This window comes from Choristoneura fumiferana, chromosome Z, assembly GCF_025370935.1.
Source record: "Choristoneura fumiferana chromosome Z, NRCan_CFum_1, whole genome shotgun sequence".
Taxonomy (NCBI): domain Eukaryota; kingdom Metazoa; phylum Arthropoda; class Insecta; order Lepidoptera; family Tortricidae; genus Choristoneura; species Choristoneura fumiferana.
The window spans coordinates 42,382,796-42,407,990 of record NC_133472.1 but is presented as its reverse complement, the minus strand read 5'-3'; the positions used below and the strand labels follow the sequence as shown (position 1 = coordinate 42,407,990).

At 39.4% G+C, this 25,195-nt stretch overlaps 1 protein-coding gene across 1 annotated transcript; it reads right to left on the bottom strand.

Moving 5' to 3' along the window:
• Positions 1 to 1,116: 1,116 nt before the first annotated feature.
• On the bottom strand, positions 1,117 to 25,195 carry LOC141437256 (SET and MYND domain-containing protein 4-like). The gene is made up of 16 exons (XM_074100513.1): positions 24,885 to 25,195; positions 23,926 to 24,184; positions 21,791 to 21,971; positions 18,942 to 19,086; positions 17,498 to 17,650; positions 15,298 to 15,429; positions 14,037 to 14,244; positions 13,900 to 13,965; positions 13,268 to 13,394; positions 12,528 to 12,624; positions 10,550 to 10,736; positions 7,629 to 7,776; positions 5,833 to 5,970; positions 5,031 to 5,110; positions 4,532 to 4,608; positions 1,117 to 4,163 (listed from the first exon to the last, which is right to left on the bottom strand). The coding sequence occupies exons 1-16, from the start codon at positions 25,037 to 25,039 to the stop codon at positions 3,968 to 3,970; spliced, it is 2,349 nt and encodes a 782-aa protein (XP_073956614.1). The 5' UTR covers positions 25,040 to 25,195; the 3' UTR covers positions 1,117 to 3,967.

The following is a 25,195-nucleotide window of genomic DNA, read 5'->3' as shown; positions in this document are numbered from 1 at the left end:
GCCTACCCTCTTGGGTCACCCTGTATTAGACTTGAAAATAGAACCTGTTTCCCACGCTTGACGCAAATACGAGCAAGGGAGTATAATGAGGGTTTTCACAGACGAAATATCGCTAGATGGCGTTAGTATCGAGGTCCATTTGACGTTTGCTCGTGATTGGTTAATGAGCCAATCGCAAGAAAACGTCAAAACTCAAACGGACCTCACGATACTAACGCCATCTAGCGATATTTCACCTCTGTGAACACCCTCATTGCCCACCGCCGACGATGAGCGAAAAGCGAGTAGAGCGAGTAACTAGAAACGAGTGGGCGAGCAGCGAGAAGCGAGTGTAGTTTTGTCGCTCGGCTGCAAGCGAGTGTTCGCGTGCGACAGTCGATTACTCGTTCCACTTGACTCGTTCCAGCTGACATCGCTGAGCGAGTATCTATAGCTCGGCGAGTTTTATAGCTCTTGTCGCTGCGACAAAAGATGTAATGTCGCTCTTCTCGCCGACAGTGTGAACAGCCAGCGATCAACTATTAATATATGTGTCTCTTTTACTCACACAGGATCTTATATCTTTTGTTCGTTTCTTGAGCGAGAAAATAGTCGATAGCCAATCGTTTCCTCGCTGGCGGTGAGACAAGTGCCTTAGACTTAGCAGTTGAGATTTCGGGGATGCTGATTTTTATGCGTATGTATGTTTAACCAAGTTGATTCCTGAGCCACTATGAATCCTTATTATAGTATATATCATTTGCATAACAACGTTTATCAAATGACGTAAAATGTCATTACGATAGGGTTCTGTGCCCTCTGTCTTTGGATATCATATTTGAAACATGATTGTTGTCCTATGAATAAAAATGGTTGACTATAACCCGATCTCATGTGAATATAGACACAAAATCCTCGTTTACAAAATTCGTGTGAAAGAGTAAGAAATACACTATGCAAATCACAGCAGCGTAACCATAGGATGGCAGGGGTAGCAAATGAGCTCCGAAGTAACCTACGATGGGGAAAAAAACAATATTACGATTTTTATTGGGACGGTCCATGGCCACGGGCCTCTGGTGTTTATGGTAACGTCACTGCTGCAATGAGTCTTGAACAGGTTCAAATAAAAAACAATTAGCTGTTACAATTTTTAATAGTAGAAACTGTAATGGTATCATTATAAAACTGTGATATAACTTACGATTTAATTTACAAAAACACCAACTATATACACGTTTATTGCATTAAGACTGGAGCCGCATTGCTCGTAGAAAAATTAACGCCATACTTAGAGACGTCAATTAGTTTGATACTAAAATAGTTCTATGTAAAAATGTGTGGAAAATCGTAAGTAATGGGTAATTAATATTTTAACTGACGCTTCTTAGTGTGCTGAAGCGTTGTATTTAATTTAGTTTGTTGTAGGCTGGTTTCAGACCGAAAATATAAAATAACCAATCAACAAAACGCTTATCACTTCCGTTTGCTATAATATAATTTGTCATAAAATATATGAAACCCTGCTGTAAACAGATTTTTTTTAACATTTCGTTATAAAATGTACCTAGTAAGTTAGGTTAGATAGGAAAAATATTTAATGAAAAATTATGGGAAACGATACATTATTTCATATGTAATTCGGGCAAACGATAGAATCTTAATAATATTCGATGCTTATGAGTTATTCACAAATAATGGTAAACGCAGGCGCAGTGTTTTACTAACTTAATATTATTATGGAACTTCGATCAACAATAATAACAATAAAGCCATTTGGAGTGACATTTTTACTATTTTTTTATATATATTAAAGTGCCAATACATAAGAGTGGTCCCTACTAAGTCTAGGATTCCGTTTAAGTCTAGGGTCTGAAGCCCTAAAAAGCCATATTTATTTCCGTGTCTACATACTAAAGAATGAACTTTTTATATTTGTTTAACATTATTGTTGATCGAAGTTAAAGTACGACGATAGAGATTAGAAAACGGTTGCCACTTTTTGCAACTGTCATCAGCTGTCATTTTTTGCGTAAGATATGGCAACAAATCTTAAAAAAAAGTTTTTTTTCTACTCTTTATCATCATACTGTATAAAAATAGTAGCTAAGCTAGTCTATGCTACGTTTTAGTAAAGCGTTCGATCACTAATTTCTATGTGCGACATGCCACCGCCGCGAGTTCCTGCAGCTATGAGCTCATATCTTAGTCATAGGGTAACCGGGCGTTTTTAAAAAAAAGTGTACCTACCCATTCTTTTTTCGGAAATTTTGGAAAAATATGGTTTTTCCGATTCAGAATGAACAACAAACAAAGCACAATCGATTCTGATTGTTTAAAAAAATGTCCCCATTTTTTCATACAAAATTATATCAGTGAGTTTTGTCACGCCACGCCCATACTGAGTGTATGAAAAAAACGTCGCAAAACTGTCATTTTTTTAAAGTGTCGGAATCGATTGCGCTCTTGATTCTGAGTAGGAAAAACCATACTTTTCCAAAATTAATAAAAAAAGGTAATTTTTTTTAAATCGCCCAACCAACCAGTTACCCAGTCAAATGAGTTTAGAGGAGAGTAAAAATTAAAAGACAAACGTACTCCACCAGAACGGTGTGCCTGTTGTGTCAGTGAATCGGTAAAACTACATTTTGTATTGTTCAATATTCAACGACCGTATTAGCAGTGATTTATAAAATTTGTTATAGGAACTCACGTCTGGAATGCAATGTTCAATATTGGTGCTACATTTAGGTTTACTTAAACTAGACAATACGGTATTTGACAACTCCTGAATTTGCCATATCTTAATATTATTATGAAAATATAGATATAGATACAGTGTTTAGCGAAGAGAAAACTTAAATCGGTTGAAAATTGGACTTAGTGATTTTTTTGAAAAATCTATATACCTGTCTCTTTCTCAAACGCTTTTCTTTATGCAGCAAGTATGGCGCTACTGGGCGTGTGACGTCACATGCCAGTATGTCTTTCTCTCTTTGAATTTCAAACCTTTATAACTTTGTTATTTGTACAGCAGCTAAAAAATTGTTTCTCTATTCGATAACAGGCATTGTGTAGTTTTAATTTATAAAACATATACAAAATAGTCAAATACCGTATTCCATTTCAAATGACGAAATAAAATACTAGCTCGATTACATAATGGTCCGAAACGAGTTACAATTAAGTCATCATCATCATATCAGCCATAGGGAAGTATGTTGGACAAACGCCTCCTCCATATACCCCCAGTTGCTTCGGTTGGAAGCCTGTATCCACCTTGAACCCGCGGCTTTAACCAGGTCATCCGTCTGCCTCGTTGATGGACGTCCTAGCGCGTGTCGAGAAGTTGTCGGCCCCAACGGCCACCAACCAGAGCAACACAACCGTCAACCATGCAACCAGATGTTAGACTAACGGTTGACGATGAACGGTTGTGTTGCTCTGAGGATTAACTCTGGTTGAGTTCAAAACGCGTCAGTTTGTTGTTCACCCACGCGCTTATGTGTATATAATGCAGGCATGAGTTGGATTAAGTTTGAATAAATCACTTGCTCGGACTTTCGCGTGTTCTTTACTACTGTATACTACATTGGCGCAGCCGGTAAGATGTTGAGAATAAGGTTCAATTCGGACTACCGTATACTAAGTTGGAGCAGCCAGTAGTATGTTGAGAATAAGGTTCAATTTGGACTACCGTATACTAAGTTGGAGCAGCCAGTAGTATGTTGAGAATAAGGTTCAATTTGGACTGCCGTATACTACATTGGCGGAGCCGGTAGGATGTTGAGAATAAGGTTAAATTTCGACTACCGTATACTACATTGGCGCAGCCGGTAGGATGTTGAGAATAAGGTTAAATTTCGACTACCGTATACTACATTGGCGCAGTCCGTACGATGTTGAGAATAAGGTTAAATTTCGACTACCGTATATGTACTACGTTTGAATGGTATACTTCAACAGGCCTCTCCAACGGTCAAGACACCTATATCTTGAGGTTGTAATGCAGGTCTCTGTGTACGGTGTTGGCCGGCGCGGGCGCTTGACTATCTGCCAGTAATCCCGCCACCAGCGCCTCGTGGCCGCGCAGCCGGCGGACCAGCGGCTCCCACGAACCGTAGTTCAGAGAGGTCAGCTGGACCGCCTTCTTTAATATCTTGTGGGTTTCGAGGCACCAGTCTCTGGAAACATCGATTGGGTTATGGATAAGTACATCTCTGTATATGTTGTTATTTTTGATTTGTTTTTAGATACGTATTTAAATAGGTACTGTATAATGAAATGGTAATAAGCGCGGTCTCGCTCTAACAATAAAAGGTACCTAGTAAGTGAACAATTATTTCCACTGTTGTTATTTAATTTCCTCTCAATCGAAGTAAATAGCAGCCTAAATTGAATAAAGATATTTTGACTTTGACTTTGACTTTGATCTCGTGCAACTCGTTAGGTTTGTGACCCCGCACTGTATCGCTGCTGGAGCGATTTTAATGGATTGAAGTAAACAGGGTCAAACTTATTATTCGAGCTGTGAATATTTTAAACGCCTCACCTATAGTCAGGATTCTGCGGCGAATTCAGTATCCTCTCCAGCATCACATCTGATAGTTTCCTCAGCTCATGCGCCACCTGCCATTAGACCAAGTTTTTTTTAATAAAATACCAGCACATGACTACGCTTCGCTCGCAAAATTCACAATTTTACATTCCCAAACATTGCGTGGTGGTAGTTTTTTATGTTGTACTAGCGACCCGCCCCGAATTTGCACGGGTGCTTAGAAAAGAGAGGAAAAAAAAACTAAACAAAAATAAATTCTTGTAACTTGACATTTATATAAAGTATGTTGTAATATACCTAATTTTGAATTAATAAACAAAATAAACTAAACAAAGGCCTCATTTCTTTTAAATTAGCTTGTAAAATATGTACTTGCTGAGTAAACAATTTTTATGCATAAATTTACTCAAAATTATATGAAAGTCTTATCCATGTTATGCTTTCGCCGCCATATTGCATCCATCGGCGCCTATTGGTCGTGAGAGGTACTTACTTCCACGCTAAAGGAACCAAACTGGTACTCGTGGCTCTGTATGTTCTGCTTTATAAGCTCGACGCTTTTCGTGAATTCACCTGAAACAGATAGACACAAGTTCCCAATCCGCACTGGGCCCGCGTGGGAACTACGGCCAAAGCCCTCTCATTCTGAGAGGAGGCCTGTGCCCAGCAGTGGGACGTAAATAGGCTGGGATGATGATGGTGAGATGATACAGACGTTTTAAAAATCACAAAGCAACTAGCGCGTTCTCTGTCTAAACAGAACTGATGAGTTTTTTGATATACTTAGTTGAGTTGGTGGTTTTTTCAAGGTTCCGTACCCAAAGGGTGTCAACGGAACCTTATTACTGAGACTCCGTCTGTCCGTCCGTCTGTCACGAGGCTCTATCTCTTGAGCCGTAATAGCTACTAGACTACCTAATTTTAGACAACAATAATATAATTTTACTATTATTCAAAGAAACCAATAAGATAGCTTTATCTTTTCGTTTTACAGCAAAAGTACAACTAAACATGAAATAAACAAACCCTGACATAACGAAAATAAAACACACTTTTTGAATAAATTTTACTTACCTCATTTAATTTTAATGGCCAAAAATGAATTCACAAACCTTTTGTCACAGTAAATCACGGTATCACAGTAATTTTGTATTATAAATTAGTACGTTATAGGTTTGATTTTTGTCACAATGTCGCGACGAAATTTCAAAACGTCAGAGCATCAGAGCCATAAAAGTTGCGGACGCTAGGTGGCGCTGATGTCGTGCACAGAGCCGATAGTGGCGCGCCCCCACCTGCGTCAGCGTACAGCCGCGCCAGCCGGTCGGCCGCGGCGCGCAGCGAGCTGTGGTGCCGGTGCCACACCTGCTGCTTCAGTTTGAACGCCGCGTGCGTCCGCTCGCATCTCTCCTCTATCGACGACGCTCGGTCCGCTGGCAGGAAAGAGATCAATCATAGAGCAAGAGCAAGCGGTAGTAAGATCTTCGTTATTTTATAAAAGCTGAAAGTTTATCTCTGCAGGTAACGAATGCTTTCAAATTCAAATTAAAATCATTACGAAATAAGATACTAATGTACGATCAGTACCCTGACTTATTTATCCACTTTTTTATACGAGTTGCATAAAAAAGTGGATACTTATGTTAGGGCACCGACTGTACTAAAAATAATTAGTTCCTTACAATGAACTAGAACGAACTATTCATATCATTTTATACTATTAGTGCATTACGAGAGAGCAATCCACAGACACTGCACTCTGTGGAACGATAGAACCAAATCGCTCGGAATTACTCGAAACGCAACGAAAAATTACCTGCGCCTAATTTTTTGTTTCTTTTCATATGTGAATACTAAAAAAAAACACTGTATAATGCGATAAAACAAAAATAAAATGAATAAACCGAGCGGGATGCTGATGGACGACGGCAAAAGACGAGATGGTGCCACACTTGTGCTCTGGTGGTTCGGACGTGCTCTAGTTTGGGACGTCACACGTCATCAACACCGCTCGGAGCTAAGGCTGCGTTCCACCAGAGATGTGCAAGGATGTGTTGTGGGGTATGTATTTTTACCCGACTGCCCGAAGGAGGGTTATGTTTTTCGAGCGTATGTATGTATGTATGTGGGTATGTATGTCCATTTCTTTGGTCCTCGCTGCAGCCTAAACGGCTGGACGGATTTTAACATATGAGGTATCATTGGATTCGTCATAACTGTCGGAGTGACATAGGCTATATAATATTTCAATATGGCGTCCGCAAAAAAAAATATGGCGAAGGAATGAAAAAATATATTTTGTATTGTAACAATATGGGTATCAAATGAAAGCTAATAATTAGCCCATTCTAAATATATTTGGGTTATAATACTTTTAATCTACCGTTTTCACATAAATATCAAAAAAGTGTTAAATAAAACATTAAATTAAAAAAAAATACCCGACTGCCAAAACTTAAAGGAAGAAAATAAGCCTAGTGGTCTAGAACTCTGTTTAGTAGCTTATTTAAAGTTCAACAGTCGGGACCCATTTAAATCGTGACGCTCAAAAACTCTTAGTAATGGGTCCCGACTGGTGAACTTTAAATTGGCTACTAAACAGAGTTCTAGACCACTAGGCTTATTTTCCAGTCGGGTGAGCAACGCGATGTATGTTGGCCGCACGGCACTAAGTACGGGAGCAATAATTTTGCGAAATGGTAACGGTACCCACTTCCTTTTATAAATAAATAATGATTTCTGAAATTATCGCGACTAATACATGAAATAACTACCTAACGAATAATTTGTTTAAGTTTGTACTCGTATATCTATTTTAACTGAAAATAATAATGCTGAAGTACACAGACAGACACATTTTAAGTAGGTTTAAATACATAGGTACCTAAGATTAACGATTACATTCATTTGCACATATCTAAGCCATACTACATATAAGTACTTATAGTACTAGGGTTTTGCGATAGTCAGCCCTGTGTGTCTTACGCACACATTGACGCGTGTACACGTCATCGTGTTTATGTAGTTGAATCTACACGAACGCGTATTTTGTACGTGTGTTTTGTAGTGTGGTCTGGCTGATGTTTATTACCTTGTAGAAGTAGCTCGTGCGCCCGTTCTATGGTGGCGAGTGATTTCGCCAGTTGGAAGGGCGCCCGGCACTGCGCGCATTGCGCCCGTGCGCCGGCGCACACCACCGGGCCCTTGCACGACTGGCACGCGTAGGCAGAGAACAGGAGCTGTAACAGGGTGTCAGTGGTAACGGCGGATCCGGAGGGACTACAATGTGCAAGTTGCAGAAAGTTTCTAAAAGGTTGAGAAAGTTCTCGGAAATAAACATAAGAAATTTTATGAAATCCCCATACAAAATTGTGAGAAGTTTCCGAAATTTTCCTATATGAAACATTCCGCAATTTTGGAAAGTTTCCCTTGGTACACCAGTACATGTAGGGTCATGACCCCTATGGGCCCTGGGCTGGGTCAACAACAGTAGATAGTTTTGTTCATTCATTGATATTATTTATGAGTATTAATAAATACGTAGAATTATGAGTATGGTCCTTGTATGGTCATTACCATGTGTGGTTTATTAAGGATTGGCATTATAGCACTAACGAAACGCCAGTGTTGCCATGCGTGGCGCGCTTGACAGAGCCTGAGATCTGGACGCGGGAAAAGCGATCGTCAACAGTCAGTTTGTAAAAGAAGTCTGGCCCGAGTCGACAGTCTCAGGAACTGTTACGCGTTTCTTTATTATTAACTAGGCTTTGCCTTAAGTTATTGTGAATCGTTATGATAGTTGCATTTCTAAGATTTCAATGAATGAGTGTCGTATTGTTTTGGTTTTATCTTGACCACAATTAGTGGACTTTTGTTAGTTCTTCAGAATAGTTTCATTCTCTGTCCGAATCCCACTTGTTATGCCCACATTGATCATGTCAGGGTCGGATCCCGGCTCTCTAAGTCCTATCCTACGACAAATAAATAAATTAGTGTTAGATGCAAGGGGTCGTAACCGCCCTGGGCTCAAGGTTGCGTCACGTACAGTATTATTTTTATAGCAAAGGAGAATCTGGATCCCTGTATTTCTTTTATTATTATTTTTTCTTTTTTTTTTCTTTAATTTTATAATATAGTTTTTAAGTATTTTATTTGTAATTATATTTTTATGAAAAAATGACTTTCTGCCAAGTTTCTTGCGGCGCATTCTTCTTGGCAATGATGGTCTTTCCGAAAGCGCTGGTAGTTTAAAAAAATGACGTGTAAAAGTGCCCATTGCGGCCTATTTACTGAATAAATCATTTTGGAGGGGGATGGAGGAGGATGACCGCCCCCTGGGCCCTGGTTTGAATCTAGGACAGCAGTAAATATTGTTGTACGTTTTTTTTCAAATGACGATTCCTCGTAAATGATTCGAGAATAAATTGCTAAGTGGCTCCGAAGCGGCAACGGTTCGTGTGCTCTGCCTACCTCATTTGGGAATACAGGCGTGATGTTTATTGTTATTCGCAAAAAAAAATTGATTTCACTTCTAATGCTCGTAAAGTTCGTGTTTATGCTGGATCTAGGCGACATAAAACGACTTTTTATGCTCTAGTGCATAAAGTAAAATCTTCGTCTAAGACTAAGGCAATCAGGTGTAAACAGCCACAAACAAAGAAGTTTCTACATATTTTTTTATTTATATAAAACTAAAAATCAATTAAAATAGATCAATAAAACTAAAAAATAATAATTATAATAGTAATGCGTGAACAATAAAAAGGTACATAGTAAGTGAATAATTGTTTCCACTGTTGCTATTTCATTTCCTCGCCATCGAAGTGAAAAGCAGAGTGTAAAACTCGAGCATCGACCACTCGACCCATTTTCCCCTCGACGGGTCTATCGGGTCTTGGGTAAAATGGCTCGTTTTATGCTCTTGTTGTACAATCTACTATTATTCGAATTGTTTATTCGAGTAAACATTTATTCTAAAAATGCCCATCTCTCTGGGCTGGGCGGTTCGTTTGCAGTATACAGTGTGCGGAGTGCAATGGGGAGCTACTACGAAATTCAAAAATCAATATTCATAACGTAGCGTTCCTTCTCACTTTCGTATTAAATAATAATAAGCGTCAGTGAGACGGCTAGATACAAGGTTCTAATTTTAAACTTCGTATAGTTTGTTTTTTACTTGACTGCGAAGGAGGGTTATGTGTTTGACGCGTATGTATGTATGAAAGTATGTATGTATGTCTATTCCTATGTCCTCTCGTAACTACTCAATGACACGTCATTGGATTCGTCTTAACGACGCGAGTGACACTGGGTACATTTAATTCTTAAAAAATCAAAATGGCGGATTTCTGCCAAGTTGTAAGTTTTCAAAAAATGTTTTTTATTCAAACCTATCAAGTGGGGTATCAGATGAAAGCTAATAATTAGCCCTTTCTAAAAATATACGGGTTATAACCGTTTTACCATTATACCATTTTACGGGTTATACCATTTTCACAAAAAAGTGTGAAATAAAACAATAAATTAAAAATATCAAAAAACCCGACTGCCTTAAAAAATACTAATAAGAAGACAACAAGCCTAGTGGGCTAGAAACTTTGCTAAGTAGCTAACTTAAAGTTCAACAGTCAGGACTCATTCAAATCGTGACGCTCAAAAAATCTTACCTAATTGGTCCTGACTGTTGAACTTTAAGTTAGCTACTTAACAAAGTTCTAGCCCACTAGGCTTGTTTTTTTCTTTTGAGTATATTTTAAGGCAGTCGGGTTTTTTGATATTTTTAATTTATTGTTTTTTTTAACATTAGAAATAGGGTAAACAATCTTGACGAGTTTTTTTTATTGGAAAACGTTTAAAAACAGTAACTATTAAGTACTTATGATATCGAAATAATGAAAATTATCATAGACTTTGCTAATTGTATTTCATATTTGCTGTGACGTATTTTTCATTAAAACTCGCCAATATCGCTTACCCTCATTCTAATGCAAAAAAAAACGAATAGGGTCTGACCACGAAGTCGCGCCGCTGCGGGTCTCGGCAAGCGGTGCACGCGCACGTGAACATGTACTGCGCGCGCAGCGACGCGCGGCGGTGCGCGGCGGGCTCGCGCGCACGCGCAGGGCCGTAACAGTTAAACACCTCGCCGCCGGCCGGCAGCTCCGACGCGCAGCGGATTATCAGCCGGTTCTTGTGGAAGCTGCAAACGGGGGACCATAAAAATTTGGACGAAGTTTTAACCGACGAAAAAAACGGAGGTTTTCAAGTCGACGCGTGTATTTCTTTTTATTTATGTATGACCACGCATAACTTTTTTTATTGTTGTTGTTTCAGGTGTTGTTTTGAGAAGCAATTTGAATCTAATTGTTTCGAGAATAGTAATAAAAATTTAAAAAAAAGCGTGAAAAGGATATTATTATTAGGCTTGCTTTTTTTACTGAATGTAATATAAAACGACATTGATTGTTTGTTTGCCAGCTTTTGACAATAATTTTAATAGGCACTCACATGCAGAAAGCGAATTACTTCACTTACCATAACTTCATTTGCCATAATTTTACTTGCAATACCAACGTTTGCCATAAAATATATAAAACCGTGCTGTTTCCAGAGTTTTTTTTTAATTTCATCTTATAGAATGCAATAGTGTTAGGTTAGTTTAATGTCAACTCTGAGGAAAATACTATTTCAGAAATAAATTATTTTATGACCAATGAAAATGATAGAAAACGATACATTATGGCATATGAAATTCGGGCAAACGATAACCGGAAACCTGGAAAGAAATTTCTCTGATGTGGTGCCAATCATTGTAGGTATATTTTAAATATTTATGGACAAAAAGCTTTCAATTGCGAATTAATAAATATGAATATGAACTCATATTGAATGATAACTATCTAATGAAAGTTTAGTTTCGTCTTGAAAAAATTGTTGTTGTTATTCACTTCAGAAAGAATACCGTTTTTTTTTTACAACACTATTCGGGAATTAAACTGGCGCAATGTAAAACGATAAAGAAACAAAACAATTATTACTCTGTCACATTTTCAAATGACAGATTTCGCATACAAAAACTGTCATTTGATTGCGATCACAAACGTCAGAAACATTAGGCAATACGACCTGTGTTGTATGCGGATATGCACATAATTGATAATATAGGACCTAAGTCCTTCGATTACGGAACATCAACTTATCTAAGTATTGGCTCTGTGCACGACATCAGCGCCACCTAGCGTCCGCAAGTTTGCCGGCTCTGAGGTTCTGACGTTTTGAAATTTCATTGCGACATTGTGACAAAAATCAAACCTATCACGTATTAATTTATAATACAAAATTACTGTGATACCGTGATTTGGGTGGACAAAGGGCTGTGAATTCATTTTTGGTCATTAAAATTAAATGAGGTAAGTAAAATTTATTCAAAAAGTGTGTTTTATTTTGGTTATGTCAGGGTTTGTTTACTTCATGTTTAGTCGTACTTTTATTGTAAAACAAAAAGATAAACCTACTTTAATGGTTTCTTTAAATAATAGTAAACATATATAATTATTCTTGTATCGCTAGTAATAAATTAAATTTTGTCTGTGTATTACTCAATATAACATTTCAACCACAAACCGTTTCAAAAGGAAAATTGTTGGTATCTGCTGGACATGTCCGGGATGTAGAGGAATTAAGAACAAAACAGGGACAGTGTTCAATAATTCAAGAAGACAAACATCTATTACTAAAATTAGGCAGTTAAGTCTACACAAATTGCTTTGTTAATGACAGATTCATATGAGTACAACAGATGACAGAGCCTACATTATTTCTACTTTCGGCCACTATTAGCGCTGCGATAGATTTCATTACCCCCACCTAGTACTTCGCACCCAGCGAATACGGACACGTTACTACTACATACAACTGGTCATCTTACGTTTGTTCCCTATAGTAAGCACCCTTTTGTTTATTGTGTACATTATATTGCACTTATACTCACGTGTTGATGATGTTAGGTTCGCAGGAGTGATTCATCATGGCGGCGGAGGGGTATATGGCGGTAGCTCGGCGCACCTCTCGCTCGGTCACCGTCCGACCTACACAGGTAACGTTTACTGGGTCAGTCAACTTTTACTGTTTTTTTTTTTTTTTTTTTTTTTTCAGAGTGTCAAACAAACTAGTGGGTCACCTGATGTTAAGTGATCACCACTGTCCATAGACACCCGCAGCGCTTTACGCGATGCCAGTGCGTTGTCGGCCCTGCAGAAAATTGTACACTCGCCTCTTAAAGGCACCCAGGTCGTAACTCCGGTGGTAGGACCTTGTGCAAGGTCCGCCCGGATTGCTACCACCATCTTGCTCGCTAATCCTGCCGTGAAGCAGCAGTGCTTGCACTGTTGTGTTTCGGTGTGGAGAGTAAGACAGCCGGTGAAATTACTGGCACTTGAGGTATCCCATCTTAGGCCTCTAGGTTGGCAACGCATCTGCAATCCCCCTGGTATTGCAGGTGTCTATGGGCGGTGGTGATCTCTTACCATCAGAAGACCCACTTGCTCGTTTGCCATCCAGTCAAATAAATAAAAATAAAAAAACTCGATGGGAAGACCCCAGCGGGAAGCTCGTTCCAGATTTTGCAAGTTCGCGGCAAAAAAGACCGACATCTTTGGCGGTTGTGTTTCGTCATCCAGACACCAGAGGCGCTGTCGTCTGTAGACGGTGACGTTTGGACTCTTTGCTTACCGTCGCCATCGTCGACGGCGGCGAGGCTGAGCGTGGCGTGTCCGTTGCAGACCAGCTGGCCGAGCCCGCGCAGCACGACGCCCGCCGCCGCCAGTCGTAACTGCGAACCCGAGAGCGCGTACGGCACCTGCGACAACGTCCTTTAATGATCTCTGAATGAAAATGCTTGACTTGATGCTAAAAAAAGAAATTTGAAAATCGGTCCCCAATTGGCGGAGTTATCGCGTAATAAATATACAAAAAACAGACGAATTAAGAACCATCTCCTTTTTTGAAGTCGACCGGGTTCGATTAACGAACTTATTACAAGTTTTTTTTAAATGTATGAATGCAGTTTTTCTTGTTATTAAAATCGATGACATGGTTCCTAAGAACAGATCTTAGTATGTCTGATAGTTTCAGACTTTCCCATACTGACCGATCTAAATGAGCTACCCTTTATATTACTAGCTGTTACCCGCAGCTTCGTCCGCATAGAATTATGAAAAATAGATTACGTCCTATTCTCAGACCTACCGAACAGATACAAAAAAAAAACATAAAAATCGGTCAAGCCGTTTCGGAGGAGTTTTGTTACAGACATTGTGACACGAGAATTTTATATATTAGATTTTAAAACTTAACTCACTCACCCTGGATGGCAGATAACTGAAGAATTCCGTGTAGTTTTCCAAATAAAGCGTGAGCATTGTGGCAGTCTGAAAAAAAAACTCTTAAAAATCCCATTTAAACATACAAACACAAGCTTGCAAAAATGTTGTCCACTCACCAGAGCATACTGTATGTAATCGCTATTGTTCATCTTGTCGAAGTTGGTCACCAGATTGAACATCCTGTAGAACGGGTGGGTGTCCGCTTTATATATCTGTATGGAGTCGACGCGCTCGTAGCCGCGGAACAGCTGTTCAGCGGTGGCGGGCTCGGGCTCGTCGCGCGGGAGGGGGGGGAACCCGTGCTCCGCGCTTATTAATAGTACCCTGGAAGGGGAAAAGATATACGAAATAAATAATAGTAGATTGTAGAACAAGAGCATAAAACGAGCCGTTTTACCCGAGACGTTCATATTGCCACTCGAGCCGATACGGCGAGGGTGGATAGACATGTCGAGGGTAAAATAGGTTTAATGCTCGAGTTTTACACTCTGCTTTCACTTCGATGGCGAGGAAATGAAATATTTCCACTGAAACAATAGTTCACTTACTATGTTTATGCATTACTTACTATATAATTATAATTGTTTAGTTTTATTGATTAATTTTGAGATTGGTTTTTAGGAACCTTTTTGTATTTTTTATTTCAATTCCAAATTTTTACTTTTACGGTCATCCCGTAAAACCTAAATTGAAAATACAAACTGAAATATAGATGCACAGAAAAACCAGAAAAATAAGACCAGCACTGGGAATCGAACCCATTTTTCCGGTTTTCTTTTTTCATTTTTTCGGATTTTTCTGGGTTTTCTGTGGAGTATTTATTTGATACAAAACGTCACTTAATAAATACCATGATTAGGACGGTCGCCAGTGTTCGGGAATCGTCGTGAACAGCCAATGAGGGCTATCGTTTTTTGTCTCACTAGATGGCGCACTGTTGCGTGAGGTTTTTAAGTGTGGCTTTCAGGGTCTGTTATTACGGGCGTTAAAACAAAGTTTAGATTAAAATCATATTTAAAACACCTTAAAACCGTACCATAAAAATATCCAGCAACCACAGTGTCGGTTAGTCCCGTTTTGTTCGGATAAAAAGGGATTACAAAAGTTTCCAAAAGACAAAACTGTCTCAAAATACAGACATTCATTGCCCCGTAACGCATAATTGCCATAATTAATTTCAGGTAATGCAAAATATTCACAAAAAAGTCTAATTATAAATAAACCCGCGTAGCTCACCCAAAAACTATGAGATTTGACATTTCGGAGACCTCACGCTACACTAGCGCCTCTAGCGGCGAATTCATACGCGATAGCCTTCATTGTCTTTTTCCGAAGACCGATGTGCAATCTTTTTCGCCGGGTACTGTACCACTATACCTGAGAGCGAGATGAGCGATCCCGATAGTGGGATAGAGGTTGGCTGCGGCGCCGACGCACTCCCAGCGGTGGGCGGCGGCGCGCGCGCGGCACGACGCGCTGCAAAACGCCACCCGCGAACAGCCCCCGCAACTGTGCACAAACAAAAACGTTTTTGTACAGGATGGCTCATTTGATTTATACAGGGTGGTCAAACTATAAGACTTACGAAGATCTGTTCTTAGGAGCCATGCCATCGATTTTAACAAGAAAAACTGAATTGATACATTTAAAAAAAAACTTGCACTCAGTCCGGGAATCGAACCCGGAAGTTTTGAAAAATAAAAATTAAATTATTAAATGATTGAATTTTATTCATTCTAGATATCGTATTTCATAGTAACATAGTAGAATAAGTTACTGTTAAAATTTCATTTTTAATACTAGCTTTTCTCTGGCTGTATTTTTTGTTGACTGTACTTGCATTGTCATCAAACTTACGTATACCAAATAAATCCATGTCAAGCCAATCCGACCATTGGAAATGAGTCAAAATGAACTTGCAACAATCGACCCAAAAACAAACAGGGCAATTTAAAATTATTATTTTTTAATATTAAATTATTTCCGCCCTTCAAATAGCGAACCTACTGTGTTAAAAATAAAGTTGTGTTAAATACTTGTGATGTATACATATCATTTAATAATATTGTAAATCTGTTTAAAAAAATGTATACCTCGTTGAGTTTCTTGCCGGATTCTTCTCAGCAGAGGTTTTTCCGAACCGGTGGTAGATTTTTTTTGACATTCATAAGTGCTTGTTGTAGCCTAAATTGAATAAAGATATTTTGACTTTGACTATTCCAACAAAATTCTTCTAGTAATTAGAAAGCGACAATACGTGCAGATCTATCTAATGCCATTAATTGGACAAGGGCCGCCGCGCACGAGTGTCCGCGAACGCGCCACTGGAAAATCAACCGTGCGCGGCGGGCCTAAACGTCTCAATTATTCCTTTCAACTCTTTCAAGGCATTCCATTTTTTGTCAATTTTCCATTCGTTATTATAAACAAGGTATATATACATACTAGCGTTTACTCGCGGCTTCGCACACGTAAATCATTAGATCTAGTAGCTGAATTAAAATTTTGGGATTTTAAAAAATTCCCGTGGGAATTCTGGAAAATTAAATCGTGGTTTTCGTTGACGTTACATTAAAAACAATCATGTCAAATTTCATGACTCTATGCCCAGCGGTTGTTGTTTCGAGATTTTATCTCTATCCCGTGGGAATGTCGGAATAAAAAGTGGCCTATGTTTTATTCCAGATGTCCAGATATCTATATACCAAATTTCATCCAAATCCGTCCAGCCGTTTCAGCGTGAAGGAGTAGCAAACATACTCACTCACTCCCTCACTTACTCACTCACTCACTCACTCACAAACTCTTAGTAGGATAAGTATGTATAGGTAGGGTTATAACATTGTCACTACTTTTAAAAAACCTTGTACCTTTAAATAATGTAAGTACCAAAAAAAGTGTAAAAAACAAACAAACATCCGCATTTATCAGTAAGCATTGTATTTTGGACGACCGGATAGGCAAGTGGTTAGAGATCCTGACTACGAAGCTTGAGATCCTGGGTTCGATTCCAGGCCGGGGCAGATATTTGTATGAATAATACGAATGTTTGTTCTCGGGTCTTGGATATTTAATATGTATTAGCTTTTGCCCGCGTGCGATTCGGTTATCGCGCGCTGCTCCCTCAGGAACTGTACATTTTCCGGGATTAAAAGTTGCTTATGTCACTCTCTGGCCCATAAACTATCTCTGTGCCAAAAATCACGTCGATCCGTCGCTCTGTTTCGACATGAAAGACGGAATAGACATACAAACACACACACTCTCGCTTTATAATATTAGTATGTATGCATCTATATAAGTATATTTATCCCTTGCCTAGTATCCATAGTACAAGCTTTGTTTAGTTTTAGGTCAATTGGTGTCAAGTGTCCCATGATATTTATTTAATTTTAATGTCAATGTCGACTCCACAGGCTCTCTTTCGCCTTCGCCGGCTCCAAGCAAAACTCACTAAAATTTCTGCCACTGCTCTTCAAAATATCGTATCTCGTTAGTAATTTCATATTGAGAAGGTATTTGGTACTTAGTGACTTCTGGTTGTCACCCGACGTCTTACCGTGAGTGGACTACTCACGGCACTGGGTTGATGTCCTGTTGGCAACAGCCCTCGCAGACGGGGCTGTCCGTCGGCAGCGCCACCCACGCGTAGGGCTCCTCTGAGAACAGGACGTCGCCCCGTCGCGTCGCCTCTTTTGTGACCACGTGGCGGCCGGCCGCGTCATTTCGTCTATGAACAAAAATAAATATTCATGGATAAGTATACTTTTTAGAGTAAAGATGCATAAAAACGTCAATATAAAGCGTCAAATTCAAATAATTTATAGAATAATGCGCCGCAAGAAACTTGGCAGAAAGTCTTTTTTTTTCAAAATAAAATAATTACAAATAAAATACATAAAAACAACATTATACAATTATAGAAAAATACAAAATAATGTCGTTCACCTAATGCAGTCACCGAATTTGTTTATTTTATTTATTTATTTATTTTTATTTTCTTTATTGAGGAAAACAAACAGCAATACAATCGTACATGAAGCTAGTAGTTTCAAACTACTTCAGCGAACGAACGTCGTCTTTACATTAGTCTGTCCGTCTACTGCGGCGGCCATGTTAAGGCGGTGCAGCTGTCGCTCGCCGAATGCGGCCGACTACCGTGTTCCTTACACCTTTGCGGTCGCCGCATGGAGCAAATCCAGACATAGGAATCCAGGGGGTAATATTTTATGACAGCTAGAGAGTTAATTTATGGACGAACTCAATTATCGATGTTTTTCTATATACTAGCGATCACTCAAAGTTTTGTTTGCAAAATTTGTTATTATTAAAAGTTATATTGGTTTTTAGCCTTTTTGTATTTTATGTTCAACTCTAAATTTCGTTACCTTTACGGTCATCCCGTAAAATCCATATCGAAAATACAAACTGAAACATAGATGCACAGAAAAAACAGAAAATAGACCAGCGCTGGGAATCGAACCCAGGCCGTCGGCATTCGGTGCCGCGTGCTATACCGCTACACCACCACTGGACAGGTGTACAGACACGAATTTCCCCTATGCACCACATATCTCAGCTTGTTTTTTCATCATTTCATTTAAATATGTTATATGAACTTTATAATAGTCTACAGAACAATACTTACGAAAAAACACACACAGTGCTGGGGGCGATCACTAGTATATGGAAAACACACACAATGCTGGGGGTGATCACTAGTACATGGAAAAAGCATCTATAGTTCAGTTTATCGATATAGGAACTCTCTATCTGTCCTAAAATTTGGCCCCTGGACTCCTATGTCTGGTTCTATCGCTACGCTACCCCGCTGGAACTATTCAATTTTCTGAGAAAAAACTATCCTATATCCTTTCCTGGGGCTTAAACTATCTGTACACCGAATTTCATCTAAATCCGTTCAGCAGTTTAGACGTGACAAGGTAACAAACAGACTTACAAACTTTTGCATTTATAATATTAGTCAGATTATCTTTTTAGACGTCCAGCTCTGTCAGTACCTTAGTTCGACTGCATTGGATGCGGCGTGGAAGTCAGGGTTCTCCCCCAGATACAGCCCCGGGAGGGGCTCCTCCTTCGTCTCCTCTTTGTCCTCTTGGGCGGCCATCTTGTCCTCCATAGCTTGTACCAGCCGATCGAACTCCACTGAGAAATAAAAAGGCATTGCGTGCAAAATTTGCTACTTTTCAGTACAGCAGCTTTTTTTTTGCAGGTGGTAGGACCTTGTGCAAGGTCCGCCCGGATTGCTACCACCATCTTGCTCGCTAATCCTGCCGTGAAGCAGCAGTGCTTGCACTGTTGTGTTTCGGCGTGGAGAGTAAGACAGCCGGTGAAATTACTGGCACGTGAGGTATCCCATCTTAGACCTCTAGGTTGGCAACGCGTCTGCAATACCCCTGGTGTTGCAGATGTTTATGGGCGGTGGTGATCTCTTACCATCAGGAGACCCACTTGCTCGTTTGCCATCCAGTCGAATAAAAAAAAAAGGCATTGCGTGCAAAATTTGCTACTTTTCAATACTATCTAGGCGTGTGCGGTGGCTGGCGGTATAGCAGACTTGCAATTTTTGTCTTGGGATAGAATCTCAGTTAAGATATGGTTTTTCGTATAATAACTTATACGGTAACATTTCAATTCAATTCAAATTTAGGAAAAGTGGCTCCATCAATTCCTAATGATTCTGCCAGTGTCGAGGTTGACAGAGACACGGTGGGTAGGTGGACGACTTGTTTGATAATCAGCCAGTTTTCGGTGGGATAACGATACACTACACTAAGTTAAACTAAACAATAAATACATTAAATAATATAGATGATGAGATACAGTAAGCTATGATATGACAGTTCACTACAGGTAATAATACATTGAAACAAGAATGAACATAAAAAAAAACTACATTTATAATTTTATTTTATCTTTAGTCAAAAATTTGTCTAAAATTTCACAAAATACGGTAACATTTATTTAGTTTGAATATTGACGTTAAGAAGCCAACGTCAACGTGTGAAAGAGACCACAACAATACATTGCTATAATAAGCATTGTGATAGTGACGCAGCGTACGACGTGACGCCGTAAGCGGCCGATGACGTTTGTAGGAGACCATAGTAGTTTTATAAGAATCAAAATTGGCTTGTACACGAGTGTTAAGAGGAAACACAAGGTCCGTTTTTCCATATAAGTGTCCTGTTTGCTTCCTGGATAATGCCAGTAAAGCAATATTTGTTTTTCCAAAAATCTATGGCCTTATGTTTTTATTTTTTTCATAAAGTATTAAAAGGGATATTAACCTACAAAAACCTAATAAATGCCAGATTTTCCGCTGTGTTGAAACATCCAGAAAGCAAATTTGACTCATCATCATCATCATCATCAGTCCGAAGACGTCCACTGCTGGACAAAGGCCTCCCCCTTAGAACGCCACAATGAACGACAACTCGCCACTTGCATCCACCGGTTTCCCGCTACTCTCACGATGTCGTCAGTCCACCTGGTGGGAGGCCTGCCAACGCTTCGTCTTCCGGTTCGTGGTCGCCACTCGAGGACTTTTCTCCCCCAACGGTTATTTGTTCTTCGAGCGATGTGGCCTGCTCATTGCCACTTCAATTTGCATATTTTTCCAGCTATGTCAGTGACTTTAGTTCTTCGACGAATTTCCGTATTCCGGATTCTATCGCGCAAAGAAACTCCAAGCATAGCTCTCTCCATAGCTCGTTGCGTGACTTTGATTTTTTTTAAATTTGACTAGATTATAAAAAAAAAGGAAAACATTGGAACACGGCCAAAGCATTTCTTTAATTCTTTATGTAAAAATTAGTTAATAGGTCATGTTTTGGAGAAGAAATCAGGGGACTACGAAACGTTGATGTTATGTATTTTTTTGAATAGTATTTTCGGTCGAAGCTGCAGTTGTATCCAACGCGTTCTGCGGGGGGGGGGAGGCTTGACGTTGAGGCGACAGCAATAGATTTTTCACACCTCTCATTCAGAAAAGTAACTTTTCCTCCCTGACGAGCACGAGAGGGATCAAAGTGCAACTTTTCTGTTCAATTATTTTCAGAGTATTTTTTTGCAAATGCAATTTTTTGAACTTTATTGTAAAACCATGCCATTTTCTATGCTGGTTGCTCTTTAATTATATTTATAATTGTTTTATTTCAATATTCGTCATGGTGTCAAAAGTTGTATGAGTCAAAATTATTTTCACCTTGCGCGTTAACACTTGAATCCCTCATTACGCTCAGGATTCTACTTTAGAAACCCTCGCTACGCTTAGGATTCTGTTGCAGAATCCTTCGCTACATTCTGGATTAACGTACCGTCCTCGCCGTAAACACATCATTTAGCTCCCTCGTGACACAAATAACTATTACAAATACCTATTTCTCAATGAGGGCTATCGTTTTGTGTCTCACTAGATGGCGCACTGTTGCGTGAGGTTTTTAAGTGTGGTTTTAAAGGCTGTTATTACGGGCGTGAAAACAAAGTTTAGATTAAAATCATATTTAATACACCTTAAAACCGTACCATATAAATATCGAGCATGCCACAGTGTTGCATAGCCCCTGTTTTGTTCGGAAAAAAGGGAGGACAAAGGTTTCCGAAAGACATAACTGTCTCAAAACACAGACATTCATTGCCCCGGAACGCATATTTGCCATAATTCATTTCAGATATTGCAAAATATTCACAAAATTATTCTAATTGTAAATAAACCCGCGTAGCTCACCCAAAAACTATGAGATTTGACATTTCGGAGACCTCACGCTACACTAGCGCCTCTAGCGGCGAATTCATTCGCGATAGCCCTCATTCTTTCGCCCTCAGGGTTTCCTCTTAAGACACTGACCTGTATCGGCTGGCGATAGCGGCGCCGCCGCCGAGAGCGCGCGCGCCTCTGCTAGCGCGGCGGCGGCGCGGCGCCGCCGGCGCAGCTCCACGAGGCAGTCAGCGCGGCGCAGCAGCAGCTTATGCCGCTGCTCGCGCGGGTAGCCCGCCTCTAGCGACAGGCTCACGTCCGAGAGACACTCCTGGACAAAAGAGGATGCGAAACTCATGCTCATGAATTAGTTCGCTGAAGTGGCGTTGGCCACGTCTGTCGCAGGACTGATGAACAGTGGAGCAGACGAGTCCTCGAATAGACCACGGACGGGAAAACGTAGTGCAGGGCGTCCTGAGGCACGGTGGACGGACGACCTTAAGAGGGTCGCTGGCGGCGGATGCGAGGAGCTGAAGACAGCGTGTTGGCGCGCCATGGAAGAGCCCTATGTCCAGCAGTGGACCATGGACCATGCATTTAAAGCACCAGAAAGTTGTAGCAAGTTTCCAAAAAGTTGAGAAAGTTCTCGGAAATTTCTGGAAACTTTCACAAGAAATATAGGAAACTAGCTTAAGCCCGCGACTTCGTCTGCGCGGATCTAGGTTATCGCGGTATCCTATGTTGATCCTTGGGGTTCAAAATACCTATATACCAAATTTCATCAAAATCGGTTCAGTGGTTTCGACGTGAAAGCGTAACAGACAGACAGACAGACAGACAGAGTTACTTTCGCATTTATAATATTAGTAGGGATTTCAATTTAAGAAATTGAAAGTTTCAATCCCCATACAAAATTGTGACAAGTTTTCGAAATTTTTCTATATGAATAATTCCGCAATTTTTGAAAGTTTCCTTTGGCAGGTCAGTAGATTATTGTTACATAAGGAAAGTACACATTATATAGTAGTGCTGGTCAAATTATATTCGCGTTTAGGAAACTTCTCGATGGACAGCAGTGTTCACATTCGCTTAGCAGTTAAATAAAAATTTCAAAAAATCAAAAACACAATTAAAATTTAAATAAAATTATGAGATTCATTATATGAGCACAAGCACTCTACCATACTATAAGTACACAATTTTATGTGTGCAAATATATTAGTTGCATTTTTATACTAGAACGATCAAACAGATTTGGTATGCAGATAATTGAAATCGGTGTTTTTTTTTTCAATTGAAATCTCCACGGCAATAAATCATTAAACATAATCTTATATTATACTAGCTGTTGCCCGTGACTCCGTCCGCGTAGAGGTATGAAAAATACTTTACATCCTATTCTCAGACCTACCGAATATACACAAAAAATTTCATAAAAATCGTTCAAGCCGTTTCGAAGGAGTTGTATATTAGATTATAGTCCATATTCCGTTAATTATATTAGCGGAAGTAGCTCGTGCCTGTTTGTTGCATCTTCGTGTTTAAACTGCAAAACGATTTAGATGAAATTTAGTATGAGGATAATTTGAAGGCAAAATAGGATAGTTTTATCCAAGAAAATGGCATAGCACCCGCGGGATTGTGATAAACAAATTCTTCGCAAATAGAGCGGCAACAGCTATTTAGACTGTTATAAAACTATTATACTTTGCAGTTGCAATTAATGGTTGATTGACATTCGCTTTTGTGATCAAAGTATTTTTCCATATAAATTGTCATATGAATAGTTTTGCCTAACAGAGGCCTAGGTTAGAGAATCATTAATTAAACACATTTTATCAACATAAATAAACCTCCCTTACAACTCAGTAATATTATGGCCGCAGACAAGGAGGTGGAGATATGATTTCTTGTAGAACTTCCACAATTATGGAGATGGAGGTGGAGTTCCGTTAAAACTCTACTTTGTACCGAGCTTTGGTACAAAATAAGTCATGACGACTTTAAGGATTAAGGTAATTAATGTTTACATAGTGATCTTAACCAGATGATAGTGGCACAATAAATTTAACATGAAACTACCATGAGACTCACTCATATAAGTTGCGTACTCCTATGAAGAAGGGCTACGACATAGCCCGAAACATGTCGAGCTAAACTCGATTTAAGACGTGAGTTTATTAGTTACAAGATCATTTAACACAATAAAATTAATTAAAAAAATATTAATGCATATAAAATATTATCACATAAGTTAAGTAGTATTACTGCATATAAAGTATTACCTGAAATCTTTTTAACCGTAGCAAAGCAGCAGACCTATTAGCCAAGGCCAGAGGGTACATTGTTCCATCATGTGTAGCGTACATGACACTCTTCGTGTAGCACTTATAGCTGTCCAGTACGTGGTTAGCGCGGAATTTCTCATTCCCCTGTTGCCGCCAGAGGAGTGATACTTCATCACATTTCAATGCGGTGTCTGTATCACTAACTTTTTTTGCATACGTCGAACGCATTTCACTAAGCCAATGTAATAGGATTTTTCTGAAATGATAATACAGAAATAAAATTATAATGAAATAGATAGAAATTAATAGTTTGCAGGTGGTAGGACTTTGTGCAAGGTCCACCCGGATTGCTACCACCATCTTGCTCGCTAATCCTAAGAGAGCCGGTGAAATTACTGGCACTTGAGGTATCCCAGCTTAGGCCTCTAGGTTGGCAACGCATCTGCAATACCCCTGGTGTTGCAGATGTTTATGGGCGGTGGTGATCTCTTACCATCAGGAGACTTGCTTGTTTGCCAGCCAGTCGAATAAATAAATAAAAAAGTCAATTTCATACTTATGACTCATTTATTAATAGGAAAAATTGAGGCTGAACCTTTCAGTGCTGAGAGGTGACATGGTGAATGGCCCAGGAACTATGTCCCAGCCTGGTCCTCCTGTTTTTATAGTCTAAGGGTTACTTTCGTTGTTTAAAAATTTTTACCATTTTCCAATGGCAATTATTTAAAAAGAGGTACCGTTAGGGCCGCCATCCGTCCGGGTTTCCCCGGATTTGTCCTAGTTTAGAGGGCGTCCGGGGAGCGTCCAGACGGGGTTTCATTTGTAGTCCGGGTTTAAAAATATTTTTAATACCAATGCAATTAGAATTTTTCGAAGACTTAATTTCCAGCAAGCTGTAAATCGTTTTTTAAGGATCTTATTTGATTGGCCTATATTTTAAATAAATATTTACTAACCTAACTCCTTCATTTTTCAGAAAGTAGTTCATCGTGTCGGTTTCAAAGTCACTCGTTCTGTCTATTTTCTTCTCTTCAGAAGATAAAAGAAGCAGCAATATCTCCCACTGCTTTGCGCAATCTTCCGGCATCTTAAAGTTACTCATATCGCTCATTATTTGTTAAATTAGGCACTGTTACACAAATCTATACTTAACGAACACTATTATCTCACTATATTGTTGATTTTAAGTAATTCTAACTCATATTTTATTTACATACCCTAAGCTAAAAGGCTAACGTTGGGCTTGTTGGGCTAATGCAAGTGTTAT